Source organism: Rana temporaria, chromosome 4, assembly GCF_905171775.1.
Source record: "Rana temporaria chromosome 4, aRanTem1.1, whole genome shotgun sequence".
NCBI classification, from domain to species: Eukaryota; Metazoa; Chordata; class Amphibia; order Anura; family Ranidae; genus Rana; species Rana temporaria.
Genome location: NC_053492.1, coordinates 446,400,305 through 446,418,973, shown reverse-complemented (window position 1 = coordinate 446,418,973; position 18,669 = coordinate 446,400,305). Strand labels below are relative to the sequence as shown.

Genomic DNA, 18,669 nt, shown 5'->3' with positions numbered 1-18,669 from the left:
CCTTCCAAGTCTGTGCCCCCTGAGTCAGTTACCCCCCAGAAGTCTATCCCTGTTAAGTCGGATTTACCCCCCCCATCAGGAGTGATAGCGGGTACTAAAAAGGTCGCTTCAGAGAAAAAAACAAGGGATGAGGGCATCTCTGAGGCTGACCTCAAGTACCTGGAGGAGAGAAGGAAGGTTGGGCGGCGGAAGAAGCAGGCGGTGAGGACGGAACGGGGACGGGAAGCTCCGGTGCATGTCTCCACCCGTCGTAGGTCCTCTAGGTGGGACATTTCGTCATCTGGCGCTTCTTCAGAGCTGAGCTCTGAGTCAGAGATGGAGTTTGAGGCGGCCTCAAGAAAGAGGGAGGCTTCTGGTGATGAGCAGCAGAGGGGAGCTAAGAAGCAATCCACCCAATAACCCAAATGGCGGTTCCCCCTCCGTTAAAAGTGGCGACAATAAATGTCGCCAGCATTAAGTCAGTGAGAGCTCGTTCTATGGCCTTCTTTTTGTTCAGCCAATTAGATGCTGAAATTTTATTTTTGCAAGAGACTAGGCTCACCTCCTTGGCAGATATTCATATGGCCAAGAGAGAGTGGAGGTATGGTCCATCTTACTGGTCTCTTGCGGCCGAGCCTTACGGCGGTGTGGCGGTGTTGTTTAAAACCGGCATGGTAACTGTCCGGCGGGTTATTGAGGTGGAGATTGGGAGATGTATGGTCTTAGACGTCCTTGTGGGAGGGCAGGACCTGCGCCTAATTAATATCTATGGGCCGCACACAAAGTGGGACAGGAAATGCCTTTTTACAAGGATCAAGACATTTCTTTTTACATCCCGGCAAGTGGTCTTTGGAGGTGACTTTAATACAGTAACTAGGCCCAAGGACAGGAAGGCCTTCAAGGACAGGCTGGGATATGATAGCGTTTTTTTAAATAGTATGGTTAGGGATGCTGGTCTTGTGGATGTGCACATTGCGCACCTCCCGGATGACACCGGGTTCACCTTTCATCGTGGTAATAGTCAGAGTAGGATAGACAGGTTTTTTTTGAAGGAGGCCTCTGCTTTCTCACCCCCAGTGGTGCTGGCAGTAGAGTTCTCTGATCACTGTATGCTATCTGTGGCCCTGAATGCTTCAGACGCCCCTCAGAGAGGAAAGGGCATCTGGAGATTGAATTCGACTCTACTCAAGGAAGAACATGTTAGACAATCCTTTGAGGAATTCTTTCAGGCACAGGTGACCCTCCTGGACTTTTGTAGCAGCAAGGCTGAGTGGTGGGAGCTGACCAAAAAGAGGATCGCTGGATTCTTCAGGGGCCTAGCCAATAGAACACAGTTTAATAAATACATGACCTACCAACGTTTGCGGAGGAAGCTGGATATTCTTGTCTCGAGAGGAGGAGATCCTGGGGCAATCTCCGAAGTGAAACTCCTTCTCAGGAAGTGTCAATATGACCGGCATGCCTCTTTGGTTCTGGAGAGGGACTATGGGAAGTACCACTCGCCTGACCCTTACCAGAACTGCAAACAAGGTGTAGCTGTTAAAGCGGTCGTTGGCCTTAAGGACAGTACAGGTTCCGTGACAAAGTCCAGGTCAGGGATTCTGGAGGTCGTGAGGTCCTTTTATGCCGACCTTCTTGGAAGGAAAGAGCTTGACCGTGACAAGATGGAAAGCTTTTTGGACTCTACTCCAGGTCTAAATGGTGGAGATGTTCCATTGATGAATTTGACAGAGGAGATCACAGTTGAAGAGGTGATGAGGGCAATTGAACAGCTTGCCATCAAAAAGTCACCCGGACCGGATGGCTTGACGGCTGAGTTTTACAAAGCCTTTAAGTCTATTCTGGCCCCACATTTGGTAGAGGTTTTTAACAGTTGTCTTGCTGAGGGGGTGCTTTCCCCTTCCATGAGGCACTCGGCTGGGATTCTTCTGTCAAAGGGTAAAGATCCTTCGATGATTGAGAATTGGCGCCCCCTCAGCCTTCTTAATGTCGATAGAAAGATACTGGCGAAGATATTTTTCTGGCGCCTGTCGTCAGTAGCAGAGTCTTTGCTTTCTCGCCATCAGCACTGTTCGGTCCAGGGTAGGAGTACCTTCACAGCGGTGTTAGCTGTCCGGGAGGCCTTGGAGCGGTGCAGGGCTGCAGGCTGGGGAAAGTACTTGCTGACATTGGATCAGGCAAAGGCTTTTGATCGTGTTAACCATGAGTACCTGTGGTTGCTCCTTAGTAAGTACGGTCTGCCGGGTGGTTTTGTTGATTGGCTGAAAGTCTTGTATAAGGGGGCAGAAAGCTTCCCTCTTGTTAATGGTTGGGTTGGGCAGTCCTTTGGGGTTGGCTCCGGGGTGCGCCAGGGTTGTCCCCTGAGTCCCCTGCTCTATGTGTTTGCAATCGACCCCTTCATCAGGAGGCTAGAGAGCGGCATGATGTGTGGGGTACCAGTGGGGCTCCCGGGTGAGCCACCATTGAGGGTTGTTGCTTATGCGGACGATGTATCAGTGATTGTCACTGGGACGGATGAAGCGGAGGAGGTGGTCTCTCTGACATCACGGTATTCTGAAGCATCAGGCTCCAAGATCAATCAGGAAAAGAGCGAAGTTTTCTGGATGGGAAAGGAAGGTGAGGGGTTTGATCTCCCGGACACCTTTCCAGTGCCCCGGGAAAGAATTAAGATACTAGGCATTGAATTTGGACCCGGCGATTATGGCCTCAAAAACTGGGAAGGCAGACTGGAAATTGCCAATGCTAAGGTGGTCAACTGGAAGAGATGGAAGTTATCTATGAGGGAAAGGGTTGATCTGATTAAGACCTACCTGATTCCGATCTTCTTGTATGTCAGCTTTGTCTGCATCTTGCCAGTGTCTCTCTATGCTAGGGTCAGTAGTGTGTTCTTCCAGATGCTGTGGGGGAACAGACTGAACCCCATCAAGAGGAATGTCACCTACCTATCCAGGAGGGAGGGTGGCTTAGGTATGGTCAACCCAGTTCTTTTCTTTTCACTGCTTTTTCTCAAGTTTAACATTGGTAGTATGCTTGCAGTGGAACCTCCTGTATGGGCAGGCATATTTAGATCTTGGTTTAGTCCTTTTCTGCGACTTTGGGAAGAAGGTGGCCAAGTGAAGAATCGCCGGGGTCATCGTGGTCAGCTACCAGCCTATGTAGCTCCGTGCCTGAAGTTACTGCGGCAGTGGCGATTGTCGGCTGAAGATCTCAGATCGGTTCCGAGGAAAGACCTTATGAGTCGAGTCTTGAGCGAAGTCTTTCATGACCCACTGGCCTTAAGGGATTGCCCAGGCCCAGTTTTGAGGGCGGGGTTGAGACTAATTAATTTGGATAGAATACCTCCTAAATTTAGGGATCTGGCCTGGTTGTGCTTCCATGGGAGGCTCTATGTTCGGGGCAATTTGAAATTCCGCAGTGGGGTGGATCGTAGCTGTCCTCGGGAGGAGTGTGCAGGTGAGGAGGAGACTATGGACCATTTTCTGCTTCGTTGCCCTTTTAACATAGAAGTGTACAAACAGGTGGGGCGGGCGCTCGGTGTTCCTTTCCTCTCCAGGCTGGGTTATGCCGAGTGGGTGTACGGAGCATTCAGTACCGGTGGAGGTTTTTGTTTGGATACACTTTTTTTAGTTAGCCTAGTGGTCCGTTATTTCACCTGGAACGCACGGTGTCAGGTCAGCATTCGGCAAAAAATCCTTCCTGTTGAGGTGGTGGTGTATGACATTGTGCATGAGGTGGGGAAGATTCGGGGGCTTGAGAGAGACAAGCGGGGTCAGGGGGCTTGGCTGAAGGCGTGGAGGGGTTTCAAGCCTCCCTGACTGCCAGGAGTCTCTTTCCCGGGTGTGGCTGTCTGTCTCTTATCACCCTAGATTATTATTTTTGATACATTTTTGATAAATGGCTGCGTACATAGGTGACGGGTTGTGCCTCTTAGGCCCTCTCTGCTGCTTTGTGTAAATAGTTTTGTAGTAATGTTTTGGTGGTGGTGTATAGTGTATATATTGTATATATTCTGAACCCGGATGTGTATTCCTTGGATTTATGTTTGAAGTTTTGTACTATAGTTATGTTTTTTACTTTTGTATAAAATTGGTTGCTTGATTCTTTTCAATAAAAGATCAATAATGCCCCAAGGGCCAGATAAAAGCAAACAATGGGCCACATCTGGCCCCTTAGGCCTCAGTTTGGAGACCACTGATTTAAACAAATACTGAATGTGGATGAAAAGTATCACAGGCATTTCCTAGGATATTTGGCTCCATCTAGTAGCTAAATGCTGCATTTTCCATTTTAAATCAAAGAAAAACATTCAATGCGCACAGCAAACAGCCTAACATTTATTTTTTATACTCAGAACTAATACTTATGCACTTTTGCCAGGGCATCGCTATGCAATTTTCTTATAAATACACTAATAGGTTCACTATAACAAGGCTTGGTTAAAAGTAAAGAGCTCCTTCAAACATTCAGATATCTAAAGTGATTTGGGCCGCATTGTCCAGCTGTAGATGAATAGGACTGCAGAATGTACAATCTTCACAGTGACATTGTGTGGGAGGGAGCGGACACTTATGTAACAGCTCTTCCTGGCTGGAGTTTATTTCTTTTAGAACCACTTTGCCTCCATTATTTCATACATTAGGCACATTACTGAACACACATTAAAACAATACACTAATAATACCTTGACTTCACATCTGCTATCCACCTGCAATATACAGGAGAAGGCAAGAGAGCAAAATAGACGGAGAGAAGGTTCAATCTCCTCAGGAAGCCATCTTTACATAGGGAATTCAAATTGTATAATTGCAGGTTAATAGTGTACTGGGCATTAGCGAATGCTTCATTATAAGTAATTGCTTTGGAAATTGCATTAAAAGGTATAAGGAATTCCTTTCTCAGAGGTTACCTGGGCGAGTAGAGCAGCCAGTTCCAGCGCCAGCTCCTTATTGACTGGAAAGAGACCATTAATGATTTTATCGTTCGTCTGGTACATTAAAAGCAGCTTTTCTCTCTCTGTCTCGCCTCGCACCTGCGCCGAGAAACTCAGCCTGCAATACAACAGAGGAAAGTCAGGGTACGTACCCAGAGAAAAGTGCCAGTCAATGCCATGGTTGTTTAGTGAGTGCTGCCATATCCATATAGTACTACTATGGGCTCAAAAAATAGGCACAGGAACTCCCCCTTTCTGAGTCACCCCTTTTCTCCACCCCTACCCACCTTCAAACAACGTTCCTTGGTTTCACCCCTACCCACCTCCAAGACGCGTTCCTTGGTTTCACCCCTACCCACCTCCAAGACGCGTTCCTTAGTTTCACCCCTACCTACCTCTGAGCACCGTTCCTTGGTTCCATCCCTACCCACCTCTAAGAAACATTCCTTGGTTCCTCCCCTACCCACCTCCAAGCACTGTGCCTTGGTTTCACCCCTACCTATCTCTGAGCACCATTCCTTGGTTCCACCCCTACCCACCTCCAAGCACTGTTCCTTGGTTCCACCCCTACCCACCTCCAAGCACAATTCCTTGGTTCCATCCCTACCCACCTCCAAGCAACATTCCTTTGTTCCACCCCTACCCACCTCCAAGCAATGGTCCTTGGTTTCACCCCTACCCACCTACAAGCACCGTTCCTTGGTTCCACCCCTACCCACCTCCGAACACCGTTCCTTGGTTCCACCCCTACCCACCTCTGAACACCGTTACTTGGTTCCACCCCCTACCCACCTCCGAACACCGTTCCTTGGTTGCACCCCCTACCCACCTCTAAACACCATTCCTTTGTTCCACCTCTACCCACCTATAAGCAACGTTCCTTGGTTCCTCCCCTACCCACCTATAAGCACTGTTCCTTGGTTCCACCCCAACCCACCTCCGAGTACCATTCCTTGGTTCCACCCCAACCCACCTTCAAGCAGCATTCCTTGGTTTCACCCCTACCCACCTCTGAGCACCATTCATTGGTTTCACCCCTACCCAACTCCAAGCACCATTCCTTGGTTCCATCCCTACCCAACTTCCGAGCACCATTCCTTGATTACACCCCTACCCAACTTCCGGGCACCATTCCTTGGTTCCACCCCTACCCACCTCCAAGCACCATTCCTTGGTTCCACCCCTACCCACCTCCGAGCACCGTTCCTTGGTTCCATCTCTACCCACATTCAAACAACATTCCTTAGCTCCACCCCTACCCACCTCCAAGCAATGGTCCTTGGTTTCACCCCTACCCACCTTCAAGCAGCGTTCCTTGGTTTCACCCCTACCCATCTCTGAGCACCATTCCTTGGTTCCACCCCTACCCAACTCCAAGCACCATTCCTTGGTTCCATCCCTACCCAACTTCCGAGCACCATTCCTTGGTTCTAATCCTACCCAACTTCCGAGCACTATTCCTTGGTTCCACCCCTACCCACCTCCAAGCACCATTCCTTGGTTCCACCCCTACCCACCTATAAGCAACGTTCCTTGGTTCCTCCCCTACCCACCTATAAGCACTGTTCCTTGGTTCCACCCGAACCCACCTCTAAGTACAATTCCTTGGTTCCACCCCAACCCACCTACAAGCAGCGTTCCTTGGTTTCACCCCTACCCACCTCTGAGCACCATTCCTTGGTTCCACCCCTACCCAACTCCAAGCACCGTTACATGGTTCCACCCCTCCCCACCTCCAAGCACAGTTCCTTGGTTTTACCCTTACCCATGAGAGGACTGAAATTGCACGGCACCCGGGTTGCATGTGAATCACACAGGAACCCACAGCATGTTTCATTAGTGTGAACCCTAAAAGTGTATTCCATTAAGTACAATGAAAAGGTGGTAGGAGGTAGGCACCTGTTCTTGTAGGTGAGTCTCACGGTCCGGGTCCCATCACATTTTCCCGGTAGCTGATCTTTAGAAGCTTGCTCCCACTTTGAAATAATGTCACAGATCTGGCAATGAGAAAAAAATAATGTGCTATAACAGCTTTATATTTATGTCTGAGGGTCCATTTACACTCATTCATTCCAATGTGGGGAGATAATGCAAACACGTTAACTTGCGTGACGGCATGCATTAGCGTGTGTTGCATTAAGGCAGCCTATTACCATGGTATATGCATTGTGGTGGCACAATGTACACCAGGGGTCAGAAACCTTTTTCCACTTAAGGGCCAGATTCAATGTATGTGAATGCATGGAGGGCCGCATTCACCTGCTAATAATTGAAGATAACATTACACAGCCCCCGCACCTCTGGCCCCCTTTACATTACACAGCCCCGCACCTCTGGACCCCTTTACATTACACAGCCCCGCACCTCTGGACCCCTTTACTTTACACAGCCCCTGCACCTCTGGAACCCTTTACATTACACACCCTCTGCACCTCTTGACACCTTTACATTACATAGGCCCGCCCCTCTGGACCCCTTTACATTACACAACTCCCGCACCTCTGGCCCCCTTTACATTACACAGCCCCACACCTCTGGACCCCTTTACATTACACAGCCCCCTGCACCTCTGGACCTCTTTACATTACACAGCCCCCTGCACCTCTGGACCCCTTTACATTACAAATCCCCCTGCACCTCTGGAACCCTTTACATTACATAGCCTCCGCGACTCTTGACACCTTTACATTACACAGACCTCTGCACCTATGGTCCCCTTTATATTACACAGCCCCGGCACCTGTGGACCCCTTTAAATTACACAACTCCCGCACCTCTGGACCACTTTACATTATAAACTGCTATAGGGTGGTCGGCAAGTAGATAAAAATACTTTGAAATAAAAAAGAAAGAATATCCTTCACCACCTCTCGGTGTAAAAGTTGTAACTGGGCTCTGCTTACTTGGAGTTCAGGAAAAGTCATTCAACTGGAAGCAAAAATGCATCTTTACCTTAATATTTCCTTGTAAGCAATATTCAAAATCCTTCCCAGAGGGATCATCCGAGAACAAGGTGAACCCGGACTGGGAGGGCTTCCTCATTCCCAGGTCTTGGTTTAGTGTGCAAAGAAACTCTTCAACTGTTGTTGATGCGTCAAATCCCACCACCTGCAATGGATGTGCTTGGAAAGTTAGCTTGCTGTGACAGGATCACTTTCATAATCAATAAAGGGAATTAAACCCAGGAGCCTGCATTCACTAGATCTGGTCTCCCACAGTACACAGAACATGGAAATGCAATTACTTTAGTAAATATAAACTGCTAAATACCTTTTCTCATCAGCAGTATATAGCAGTTATGTGACCTCTATCAGTGTCTGGTTAAAGCTTTTAGGAGGAGTTTTCATTCTCCTCTAAGGCCTCGTACACACGACCGAGGAACTCGTCGTAAATGAAACATCGTTTTCCTCGACGAGTTCCTTGTTAGGCTTGTCGAGAATCTTGACAAGCTTGCTTTGCGTACACACTGTCAAGACACAATCTCGTCGTTCTCAAATGCGGTGACGTAAAACACGTACAACGGCACTATAAAGGGGAAGTTTGATTCCACTGGCGCCACCCTTCTGAGCATGTGCGGGTTTCTTAGCATACACACAAACGTGTTTCTCGTCGAAAACCATCCCGACGAGGAACACTACAAGGAAATTGAGACTCCCGACGAGGGAAAAGAGAACTTGTTCTCTTTTTTTTCTCATCGAGTTCCGCGACAGTTTTCTCGATGAAAAACATACACAAAAAAGCTCTGCCACCAAGTTTGTTGATGGATTCTGTCGAGGAAAACGGTCCTGTGTACGAGGCCTAACTGTCTTATGAGGCTGCAAGACCCCTGACCCTCTGTCTGGACAGTGCTGATTGGCCCTGTGCTGATCACATGCACCTCCCAAGAAAATAAATAAAAACTCTCCAGCAAAACACACCAAACTGAGCATGTGCAGGAGAAAGACCTACCTTGTCTGGTCCTGGCCAGCTCAGCTCGCTCTGATCAGTGGCTGCCTGAGCTGCCTCACTCACAGGAGCACTCTGCTTCGGCTCCACTGCGCAGTCCGACTCCTACCTCCCGAGGCCTCCCGCCGTGTAGCGCACACACCATTCACGGCAAGGGGCGGGGTCAGAGCATCAGTGGAGCTCAAGGCCCCGCCCACTCCTCTCTCCTCACTCCTTGCTAGAGAAAATATTCAGCAGCAGAGACTGCACAGTGCGCCGATGCCAGGCCCGGGCCGGGTGCCGGCTTCTGTACGCAGAAAGTGCAGTCAGGCGACGGGCGGACCGCGGCTTAAGGGGCAGCTGCCCCTTTTTGCCCTGCGGTAAAGACGGCTATGGCTGTGCAATTTGCAAAGTGCAGTTGCTCCAGAGCTTAGTAAATGAGCAGAAGCTATGCTGACTTTCATCATCCAATCACGTGTAAGCAAAAATGCTGTTTTTTTTATATTCCTTGCATGTGATTGGGTTTTCTTTCCAAAGTGAAGCTTTACCTCATTTACTAAACTCTGAAGCAACTACACTTTGCATTGTGCACAGTCTATTTGCCTTTAGTAAATCAACCCCCCAGTGCTCTAAATTGAAACAAGTACAGACTATGGGCCAGATTCTCCAATATTCTGCGGCGGCCTCGCGTAAGCCATTTACACTACGCCGCCGCAACTTACTGGAGCAAGTGCCGTATTCCTCAAGCACTTGCTCCGTAGTTTGCGGAGGCGTAGTGTAAAAGGCCCGGCGTATCCCCGCGTATTTCAAAGGAGGCGGCTTATATTTAAATTAAGCGCGCCCCTGTTTCGATCGAACTGCGCATGCGCCAGGCTAAAAATAGCCCAGTGCGCATGCTCCAGTTCTCGGCGGAAAACGTCAATGACGCACACGTCGGCGTCATTGATGTTTTCCGCCGAGAACTGGAGCATGCGCACTGGGCTATAAAGTCGTATTCAAGAACGACTTAGGAAAACGACGTACCCGACGGGAAAAGACGACGCGGACCCGACGCCATACTTAACATGGCATACGTGGGACTGGCGTAAGGTTACCCCTCATATAGCAGGGGTAACCTTACGCTTACGCAAACGACGTAAGCGACGGTTACGCGACGCAAATTCGTTCGGGAATCGGCGTATCAGGCTCATTTGCATAAACAAATGAGACCTGAACGTAAATGCCACCTAGCGGCCGGCGGCGAATTACATTTAAGATCCGACAGTGTAAGTGACTTACACATATCGGATCTTCAGCGTATCTATGCGAAAATGATTCTAGGAATCACTCGCATAGATACGCGGGTCAAAAAAGAGAGATACGACGGAGTTTCCTGAGATATTCCGTCGTAACTCTACTCAGAATATGGCCCTATAGTCTTATATGCTTTGTTCATATTTTATTTCTGAGGTTTTCAACCATTTTAGGCAGGACATAGATTGTGCAATTTTCATTCTTTCCATGGATGGAAGGAAAGAAAATTGCTAAAATGTTCCCATCAACACAGCCAGTGTTGATGGGGGAATCCTTACCTGCCTTACCTGCTGGCAGAACACAATGATCACTGCTGGCAGCTAAAGTCACCGGCAATGTTCGCACGTAAAAAATCTGACAGGCTGGTTGTAGTGAAGTCAACCAATGTATCGCCTTCAGTACAACCAACCTGTCCATAAATGGATTGAATCTTTTACTGGTCCCTGCTGAACCAGCCAAGAGCCGATCCATCTATGGCCAGCGTTAGTCTTCTCAGAATACGTTTTGGTTCTTCCATTCTATATTTTCAGATGTAGAGGGCAGAATAAGGAGTAGTGATCGGAGCAGTGGTGGGTTATACCTGGTAAGTGCCGTTCATGAAGTGCACAGGAATACTGAAGGGTAAGGAGTGGTGATACGGGTTTCGGAGCAGAATGGACAGAATTTCCATCCTACAAGGTTTGGCTTCACGATCTCCATTTTGTTGTGTCCTTTCTACACAACGCTGACAGTAAATTGCGTATTTTCCTGCCTCCGTCCTAAGGAAAAAAAAGGAGAATACTGTCAGATGAACATACTTACTAGATGCAGACACACACAGCTACACTATATTACCAAAAGTATTGGGACGTCACGCCAATCCTTTACACACACATGAAGTTTAATGGCATCCCAGTCTTAGTCCGTAGGGTTCAATATTGAGTTGGTCCCACCCTTTGCAGCTATAACAGCTTCAACTCTTCTGGGAAGGCCGTCCACAAGGTTTAGGAGTGTGTCTATGGGAATGTTTGACCATTCTTCCAGAAGAGCATTTGTGAGGTCAGGCACTGACTAACAGTCTCCACTATAATTCATCCCAAAGGTGTTCTATCAGGTTGAGGTTAGGATTCTGTGCAGGCCAGTCAAGTTCCCCCACCCCAAACTCACTCATCCATGTCTTAATGGTCCTTGCTTTGTGCACTGGTCCAAATCATTTGCTGGAGGAGCAGATTATGGTGTGGGGTTGTTTTTTAGGTGTTGGGATTGTCCAGTGAAGGGAACTCATAAGGCGTCAGCATACCAAGACATTTTGGACAATTTCATGCTCCCAACTTTATGGGAACAGTTTGGGGACGGCCCCTTCCTTTTCCAACTTGACTGCACATCAGTGCACAAAGCAAGGTCCATAAAGACATGGATGAGCGAGTTTGGGGTGGGGGAACTTGACTGGCCTGCACAGAATCCTGACCTCATCCCAATAGAACATTTTTGGGATAAAATAAGAGGGGAGACTGCAAGCCAGGCCTTCTCGTCTGACATCAGTGCCTGACCTCACAGATGCACTTCTGGAAGGATGGTCAAACATTCCCATAAACACATTTCTAAACCCTGTGGGCAGACATTCCAGAAGAGTTGAAGCTGTTATAACTGCAAAGGTTGGGCCAACTCAATATTGAATCCTACAGACTAAGACTGGGATGTCATTAAAGTTCATGTGCGTGTAAAGGCAGGTGTCCCAATACTTTTGGTAATATAATGTATATAAAATCTAGGTTACAAGTCATTCCTTGCAGGGACACAGGATTCATGCCTTCCATCCTGAAAGAATGACAATCTGCCTTGTTTACATAGGCAGACTGCTGTTCTGCCTCTATACCTAATCATTGGCAGGTGCCGGCAGACATTAAATCCATGCCGTGGTACCTGCCCATTGGCTCTCTCTGTGAATAATCACAGGGGGAGCGAACCAATGGTGGTGCACATTCGTGCCTGCCCCCCGGAAGTGTGGAATCATGTACATATATGTGATTCTGCGCACAGCGGCCGCCCTGTAACAGTAACACTGCTATATGGCAGTCACCAAGTGGTTTTAAAGAAAAACAATAAAATATATTCATATCATAAGCTAATGTGGACATTCTGTATCATCAGTGGTAGGCAGTGTATATCAAGCATCTGGTCTTCACCATGAACCACTTAAGAAGGATATGGATTATGTAGCCAGGAATGAGGTTCAGGTTCACTGCTATCATGGGGTGGACACTGAGGGTTCGAGATTCATGCTCCCAGCAAATGTATGTGTGGATAGGCCTTTGAGGATTTCTTTAAACCATAATACACTGAAGGGTCTTTGAACTATGGACTGTGGACTAAGATCTAGTAATTTTTCTACATATTTTTGTGTTAGAAATTAGTTTTTCATATATATATATATATATATATATATATATATATAGATATATATATATATATATATATATATATATATATTTGTTTACATTTTATGTGATTTTGCTTTTCTGTGTTTCAGTAGTGCTTGACAACAAAACTCCTGAAGAAGCCAAATCGAATGGCGAAACATGTTGAGAGATTTGTCTGTATGCATATTTGAAACTCTATTTATTATCTGATGGATTTTTTATTCTATCTATTTTTGTACAATAAAATCTATCTTTTATATAAATGATTTGTATTTTTCATGCACCTTAAAAATCCCATTTAATTCCTTTATGTTTGGTCTTTGAACTATGGCCAGCTGGCTTTAAGGGGCCATTAAGTGGGCTTCGGATAACGCAGCCCTCTCACTTTCAAAAAGGGGGAACACAGGGCAGGCGTAGTGCCAGTGTATTGGTGGCTGCTTTAGGGAGAGAGCAGGGAAAGCTGATAAACTGCAAAGGGAGGGATTAGGGTCAGCTAGAAAACTATACTTTAGTTCTTATTGCCAGCTCTTTTGTCAATCAATCTCTTTGCTGCTTTTTTTTTTGTTCTTATTATTTAAGTTAAAGCCTAGATGTAGCTAAATTCAAAATCAGGAAAATCAGCACAAGGGACATAATTTACAGTCAGTAGGAGGTATCCCTTGTGCTGATGCCTCTTCTTTTAGGTGATATCCTCCTCTTCTTTTAGGTGATATCCTCCTCTTCTTTTAGGTGATATCCTCCTCTTCTTTTAGGTGATATCCTCCTCTTCTTTTAGGCGATATCCTTCTCTTCTTTTAGGTGATATCCTCCTCTTCTTTTAGGCGATATCCTCCTCTTCTTTTAGGTGATATCCTCCTCTTCTTTTAAGTGAAATCCTCCTCTTCTTTTAGGTGATATCCTCCTCTTCTTTTAGGTGATATCTTCCTCTTCTTTTAGGTGAAATCCTCCTCTTCTTTTAGGTGATATCCTTCTCTTCTTTTAGGCGATATCCTCCTCTTCTTTTAGGTGAAATCCTCCTCTTCTTTTAGGTGAAATCCTCCTCTTCTTTTAGGTGATATCCCCCTCTTCTTTTAGGTGAAATCCTCTTCTTTTAGGTGATATCCCCCCTCTTCTTTTAGGTGATATCCTCCTCTTCTTTTAGGCGATATCCTCCTCTTCTTATAGGCGATATCATCCTCTTCCTTTAGGCGATATCCTCCTCTTCTTTTAGGTGATATCCTCCTCTTCTTTTAGGTGATATTCTCCTCTTCTTTTAGGTCAAATCCTCCTCTTCTTTTAGGTGATATCCTCCTCTTCTTTTAGGCGATATCCTCCTCTTCTTTTAGGCAATATCCTCCTCTTCTTTTAGGTGATATCCTCCTCTTCTTTTAGGTCAAATCCTCCTCTTCTTTTAGGTGATATCCTCCTCTTCTTTTAGGTGATATCTTCCTCTTCTTTTAGGTGTAATCCTCCTCTTCTTTTAGGTGATATCCTCCTCTTCTTTTAGGTGATATCCTCCTCTTCTTTTAGGTGACATCCTCCTCTTCTTTTAGGTGATATCTTCCTCTTCTTTTAGGTGATATCCTCCTCTTCTTTTAGGTGATATCTTCCTCTTCTTTTAGGTGTAATCTTCCTCTTCTTTTAGGTGATATCTTCCTCTTCTTTTAGGTGTAATCTTCCTCTTCTTTTAGGTGATATCTTCCTCTTCTTTTAGGTGTAATCTTCCTCTTCTTTTAGGTGATATCTTCCTCTTCTTTTAGGTGTAATCTTCCTCTTCTTTTAGGTGATATCTTCCTCTTCTTTTAGGTGTAATCCTCCTCTTCTTTTTGGTGAAATTCTCCTCTTCTTTTAGGTGATATCCTCCTCTTCTTTTAGGTGATATCTTCCTCTTCTTTTAGGTGAAATCCTCCTCTTCTTTTAGGTGATATCCTTCTCTTCTTTTAGGCGATATCCTCCTCTTCTTTTAGGTGATATCCTCCTCTTCTTTTAAGTGAAATCCTCCTCTTCTTTTAGGTGATATCCTCCTCTTCTTTTAGGTGATATCTTCCTCTTCTTTTAGGTGAAATCCTCCTCTTCTTTTAGGTGATATCCTTCTCTTCTTTTAGGCGATATCCTCCTCTTCTTTTAGGTGAAATCCTCCTCTTCTTTTAGGTGAAATCCTCCTCTTCTTTTAGGTGATATCCCCCCTCTTCTTTTAGGTGAAATCCTCTTCTTTTAGGTGATACCCCCCCTCTTCTTTTAGGTGATATCCTCCTCTTCTTTTAGGCGATATCCTCCTCTTCTTATAGGCGATATCATCCTCTTCCTTTAGGCGATATCCTCCTCTTCTTTTAGGTGATATCCTCCTCTTCTTTTAGGTGATATTCTCCTCTTCTTTTAGGTCAAATCCTCCTCTTCTTTTAGGTGATATCCTCCTCTTCTTTTAGGCGATATCCTCCTCTTCTTTTAGGCAATATCCTCCTCTTCTTTTAGGTGATATCCTCCTCTTCTTTTAGGTCAAATCCTCCTCTTCTTTTAGGTGATATCCTCCTCTTCTTTTAGGTGATATCTTCCTCTTCTTTTAGGTGTAATCCTCCTCTTCTTTTAGGTGATATCCTCCTCTTCTTTTAGGTGATATCCTCCTCTTCTTTTAGGTGGAATCCTCCTCTTCTTTTAGGTGATATCCTCCTCTTCTTTTAGGTGATATCCTCCTCTTCTTTTAGGTGATATCTTCCTCTTCTTTTAGGTGATATCCTCCTCTTCTTTTAGGTGATATCTTCCTCTTCTTTTAGGTGTAATCTTCCTCTTCTTTTAGGTGATATCTTCCTCTTCTTTTAGGTGTAATCTTCCTCTTCTTTTAGGTGATATCTTCCTCTTCTTTTAGGTGTAATCTTCCTCTTCTTTTAGGTGATATCTTCCTCTTCTTTTAGGTGTAATCTTCCTCTTCTTTTAGGTGATATCTTCCTCTTCTTTTAGGTGTAATCCTCCTCTTCTTTTTGGTGAAATTCTCCTCTTCTTTTAGGTGATATCCTCCTCTTCTTTTAGGTGATATCTTACTCTTCTTTTAGGTGTAATCCTCCTCTTCCAGGGCCGTGGGGGCTAATAGAACGGAGGGGTTGTCAAAGGCTCTCATCAAGAGTTTCCCACTATACCCACCCTTTCTGCCCATCTCTAACATTCATAGAAGCCACACTACAGCTTCTATAAATTAATTAAGATCTATGAATGGAGGACAGGCAGATAATTGATAGGTCCACCTCCTCCATTCATTTATCTTGTTTCAGGCCTCGTACACACGACCGAGGAACTCGTCGTAAATTAAACATTGTTTTCCTCGACCAGTTTCTTGTCAGGCTTGACGAGAATCTTGTCAAGCTTTCTTTGCGTACACACTGTCAAGACAAAATCTCGTCGTTCTCAAACGCGGTGGCGTACAAAACGTACAACGGCACTATAAAGGGGAAGTTCGATTCCACTGGCGCCACCCTTGGGGCTGCTTTTGTTAATCTCATGTTACTGCGTGTTAAGTAAAAGTTTGGTAAGAGACGATTTGCACTTTTTTAGTCTGTTACAGCGTGACGAATGTGCTATCTCCATTATGAACCCTACTTTTACTGAAGGTGCGCTCCTGTCTCATACTTTATTCTGAGCATGCGCGGGTTTCTAAGCATACACACAAACGTGTTCCTCGTCGTAAACCAGCCCGACGAGAAACACGACAAGGAAATTGAGACTCCCGACGAGGAAAAAGAGAACTTGTTCTCTTTTTTTCTCGTCGAGATCCACGACAGTTTTCTCGACGAGAAACGTACACACGGCCGTTTTCCTCGGCAAAAAAGCTCTGCCACCAAGTTTCTTGATGGATTCTGTCGAGGAAAATGGTCGTGTGTACGAGGCCTCATTCATAGAAGCTGTCGTAAAACCTCTATGAATAGAGCAGCTGGGCAGAAAGTAAGGGCAAGGTAAGCCCCTTAGTTCTATTAACCTCCAACACACCTAAAGATTACGACGGAAGAGGTGGTGGGGGAATGGAGAATTTTGACTAAAAGAAAGGGCATTAGCACAAGGGACACATCCTAATAACCTACTGTAGGTTATGTCCCCTGTGCTGATTTTTTGGAATTTTATTTTGTCTGGACTTAGGCTTTAAGATCAGGTTACCGAATTTCAAACAGAGTTCACTGAACCCTTGTTAAATTGAACCCGGGCAGATAAACCCATCCCTAATGATTCTAAAAAGCTACTTTCAGGCTCATATACCATATACATACAAAATCAGACTACCTGATATCAGCATTCTTCTTCAGAAAAAGTTTTAGGAGCCAAATGTATGGATGCTGCGGAAGGAAGAGACCAACACACAATGCCAGAAGCTGCCAACCCTGGAAAACACAAACAGGAGTCAATAGAGCCATTGTACTATGGGTGCGGTGAACAAATAGTCCAACCATTACACTATAGGGAGTCGGGACAGAGAAATAGAATTACCGTATATACTCGAGTATAAGTCAAGTTTTCAGCACATTTTTTTGTGCTGAAAATGCCCCCCTCGGCTTATACTCGAGTTACCTTTTTGCACCTGATCGTAGGACCCCAAATTTGGCACACATGTAGCACACATGTAGCCCAACTCTTCATCTGTAAAGTTTGTTGTCTGAGGGACCTACAGCTGGGGAGCACCGATTTTTCAAAGCCAGGCACCCCCTCAATAGACTCTTAACCTCCCTGGCGGTATGATTCTGTCTGGAATTACGTACCAAAAGCGGTACAATTATTTTGCAAGGAAATTTGGTGATTTGTACTGTAGGCCTGTAATTCTTAGGAATAACTCACTTAAATCTGACCAAACAAGAATCTAATAGGCATCCCGGGAATGACATTTTTTTAAAAACAAAATTATAAATTATAATATAATAAATAATTATAAATAATTATAACAAATAATAATATAATTCTAATAAAAATTATTCAATAATGTAATCAAAATCAAAATCACTGAAATTTTCTCAGTTGCAAAATTGTCGCTGTCATTTTTTTTTTTTTTATGACGAATTTCCCCACAAATCGCTATCGCACAATTCTGCAAGTGATTATAATTCATTATCGCTGTTTTCTAGCTGATCTAAAACCATTTTTGACATAAAGGGACACTTTTGGTTGCTATGGACAATCTACAGTTTGCAGGGAGAAAGAAAGGTTTTTATTATATAAAATGACATGTAGGGCACTGGGCAGACCACTAGGGACAGGGGGGGTGTGTTTTTTTTTACATACAGTACTGTAATCTATAAGATTACAGTATACTGTATGTATAGTGTTTGTTTACCTTTTTGAATTTGGCGCCGATCTCCGCTCCCGTGCGTCGTAATGTCGCAGGGAACGGAGATCGGCGGCACAGGAGGACGCTGTGTGAATCGAGCGAGGTCCCGCTCGCTCACACAGCACGGTGACATCGCTGGATCTAGGACAAGGTAAGCCAGCGCACGCTGCAGGCTCTGCATATCTACCCCGAGCGTGACTCGGGGTTACCGATCGCAGCAGAAAAAATCAACCCCGAGTCACGCTCGGGGATACCGCCAGGGGGGTTAAACGTCAGTCTAGTCATGGGCACAGTGAGGCATGGACACAGTGAGGCATGGGCACAGTGAGGCATTAACACAGTAAGGCATTGGCGCAGTGATGCATGGACAGAGTGAGGCATGCACATGGACACAGTGAGGCAAAGTGAGGCACAGTGAGGCATGCAGATGGACACCCTAGGCTTATACTCGAGTCAATACATTTTCCCAGTTCTTTGTGGTAAAATTAGGTGCCTCGGCTTATATTGGGGTCGGCTTATACTTGAGTATATACGGTCAATTTAGCAACTGTCAAATGTGTCCAAACAAGTAAACCTATGACTAATACAGGCAAGTATGTTCACTAAATTGTCCTGCATGGGCATGGTTCATTTTAACACTTGTGTACAAAGCTAATGCAGTAACCAACACAAAGGAAAGGATGGTGGGCTTGGTTAACTTCCATGCACTGATTACGGTGTAAATGTCTCTGGCAGGGAAGGGGTTAATACTAGGGGATGATCAAGGGGTTAAATGTGTGTTCCCTCAGTGTGTTCTAACTGTATGGGGATTGGACTGACTAGGTGAGGAGACATATCGCTGTTCCTACTTAGTAGGAACAAACGAT

At 45.5% G+C, this 18,669-nt stretch overlaps 1 protein-coding gene across 1 annotated transcript in view; it reads right to left on the bottom strand.

Moving 5' to 3' along the window:
• PLEKHH2 (pleckstrin homology, MyTH4 and FERM domain containing H2) overlaps window positions 1-18,669 on the bottom strand; it is a 245,318-nt gene that overhangs the window by 15,595 nt on the left and 211,054 nt on the right. The window contains exons 21-25 of the mRNA XM_040351535.1: window positions 16,768-16,865; window positions 10,707-10,884; window positions 7,862-8,017; window positions 6,809-6,906; window positions 4,886-5,027 (exon numbers count right to left, since the gene is read on the bottom strand). Of these exons, the coding sequence (XP_040207469.1) occupies window positions 4,886-5,027; window positions 6,809-6,906; window positions 7,862-8,017; window positions 10,707-10,884; window positions 16,768-16,865 (672 nt within the window). The remainder of the gene's footprint in view (window positions 1-4,885; window positions 5,028-6,808; window positions 6,907-7,861; window positions 8,018-10,706; window positions 10,885-16,767; window positions 16,866-18,669) is intronic.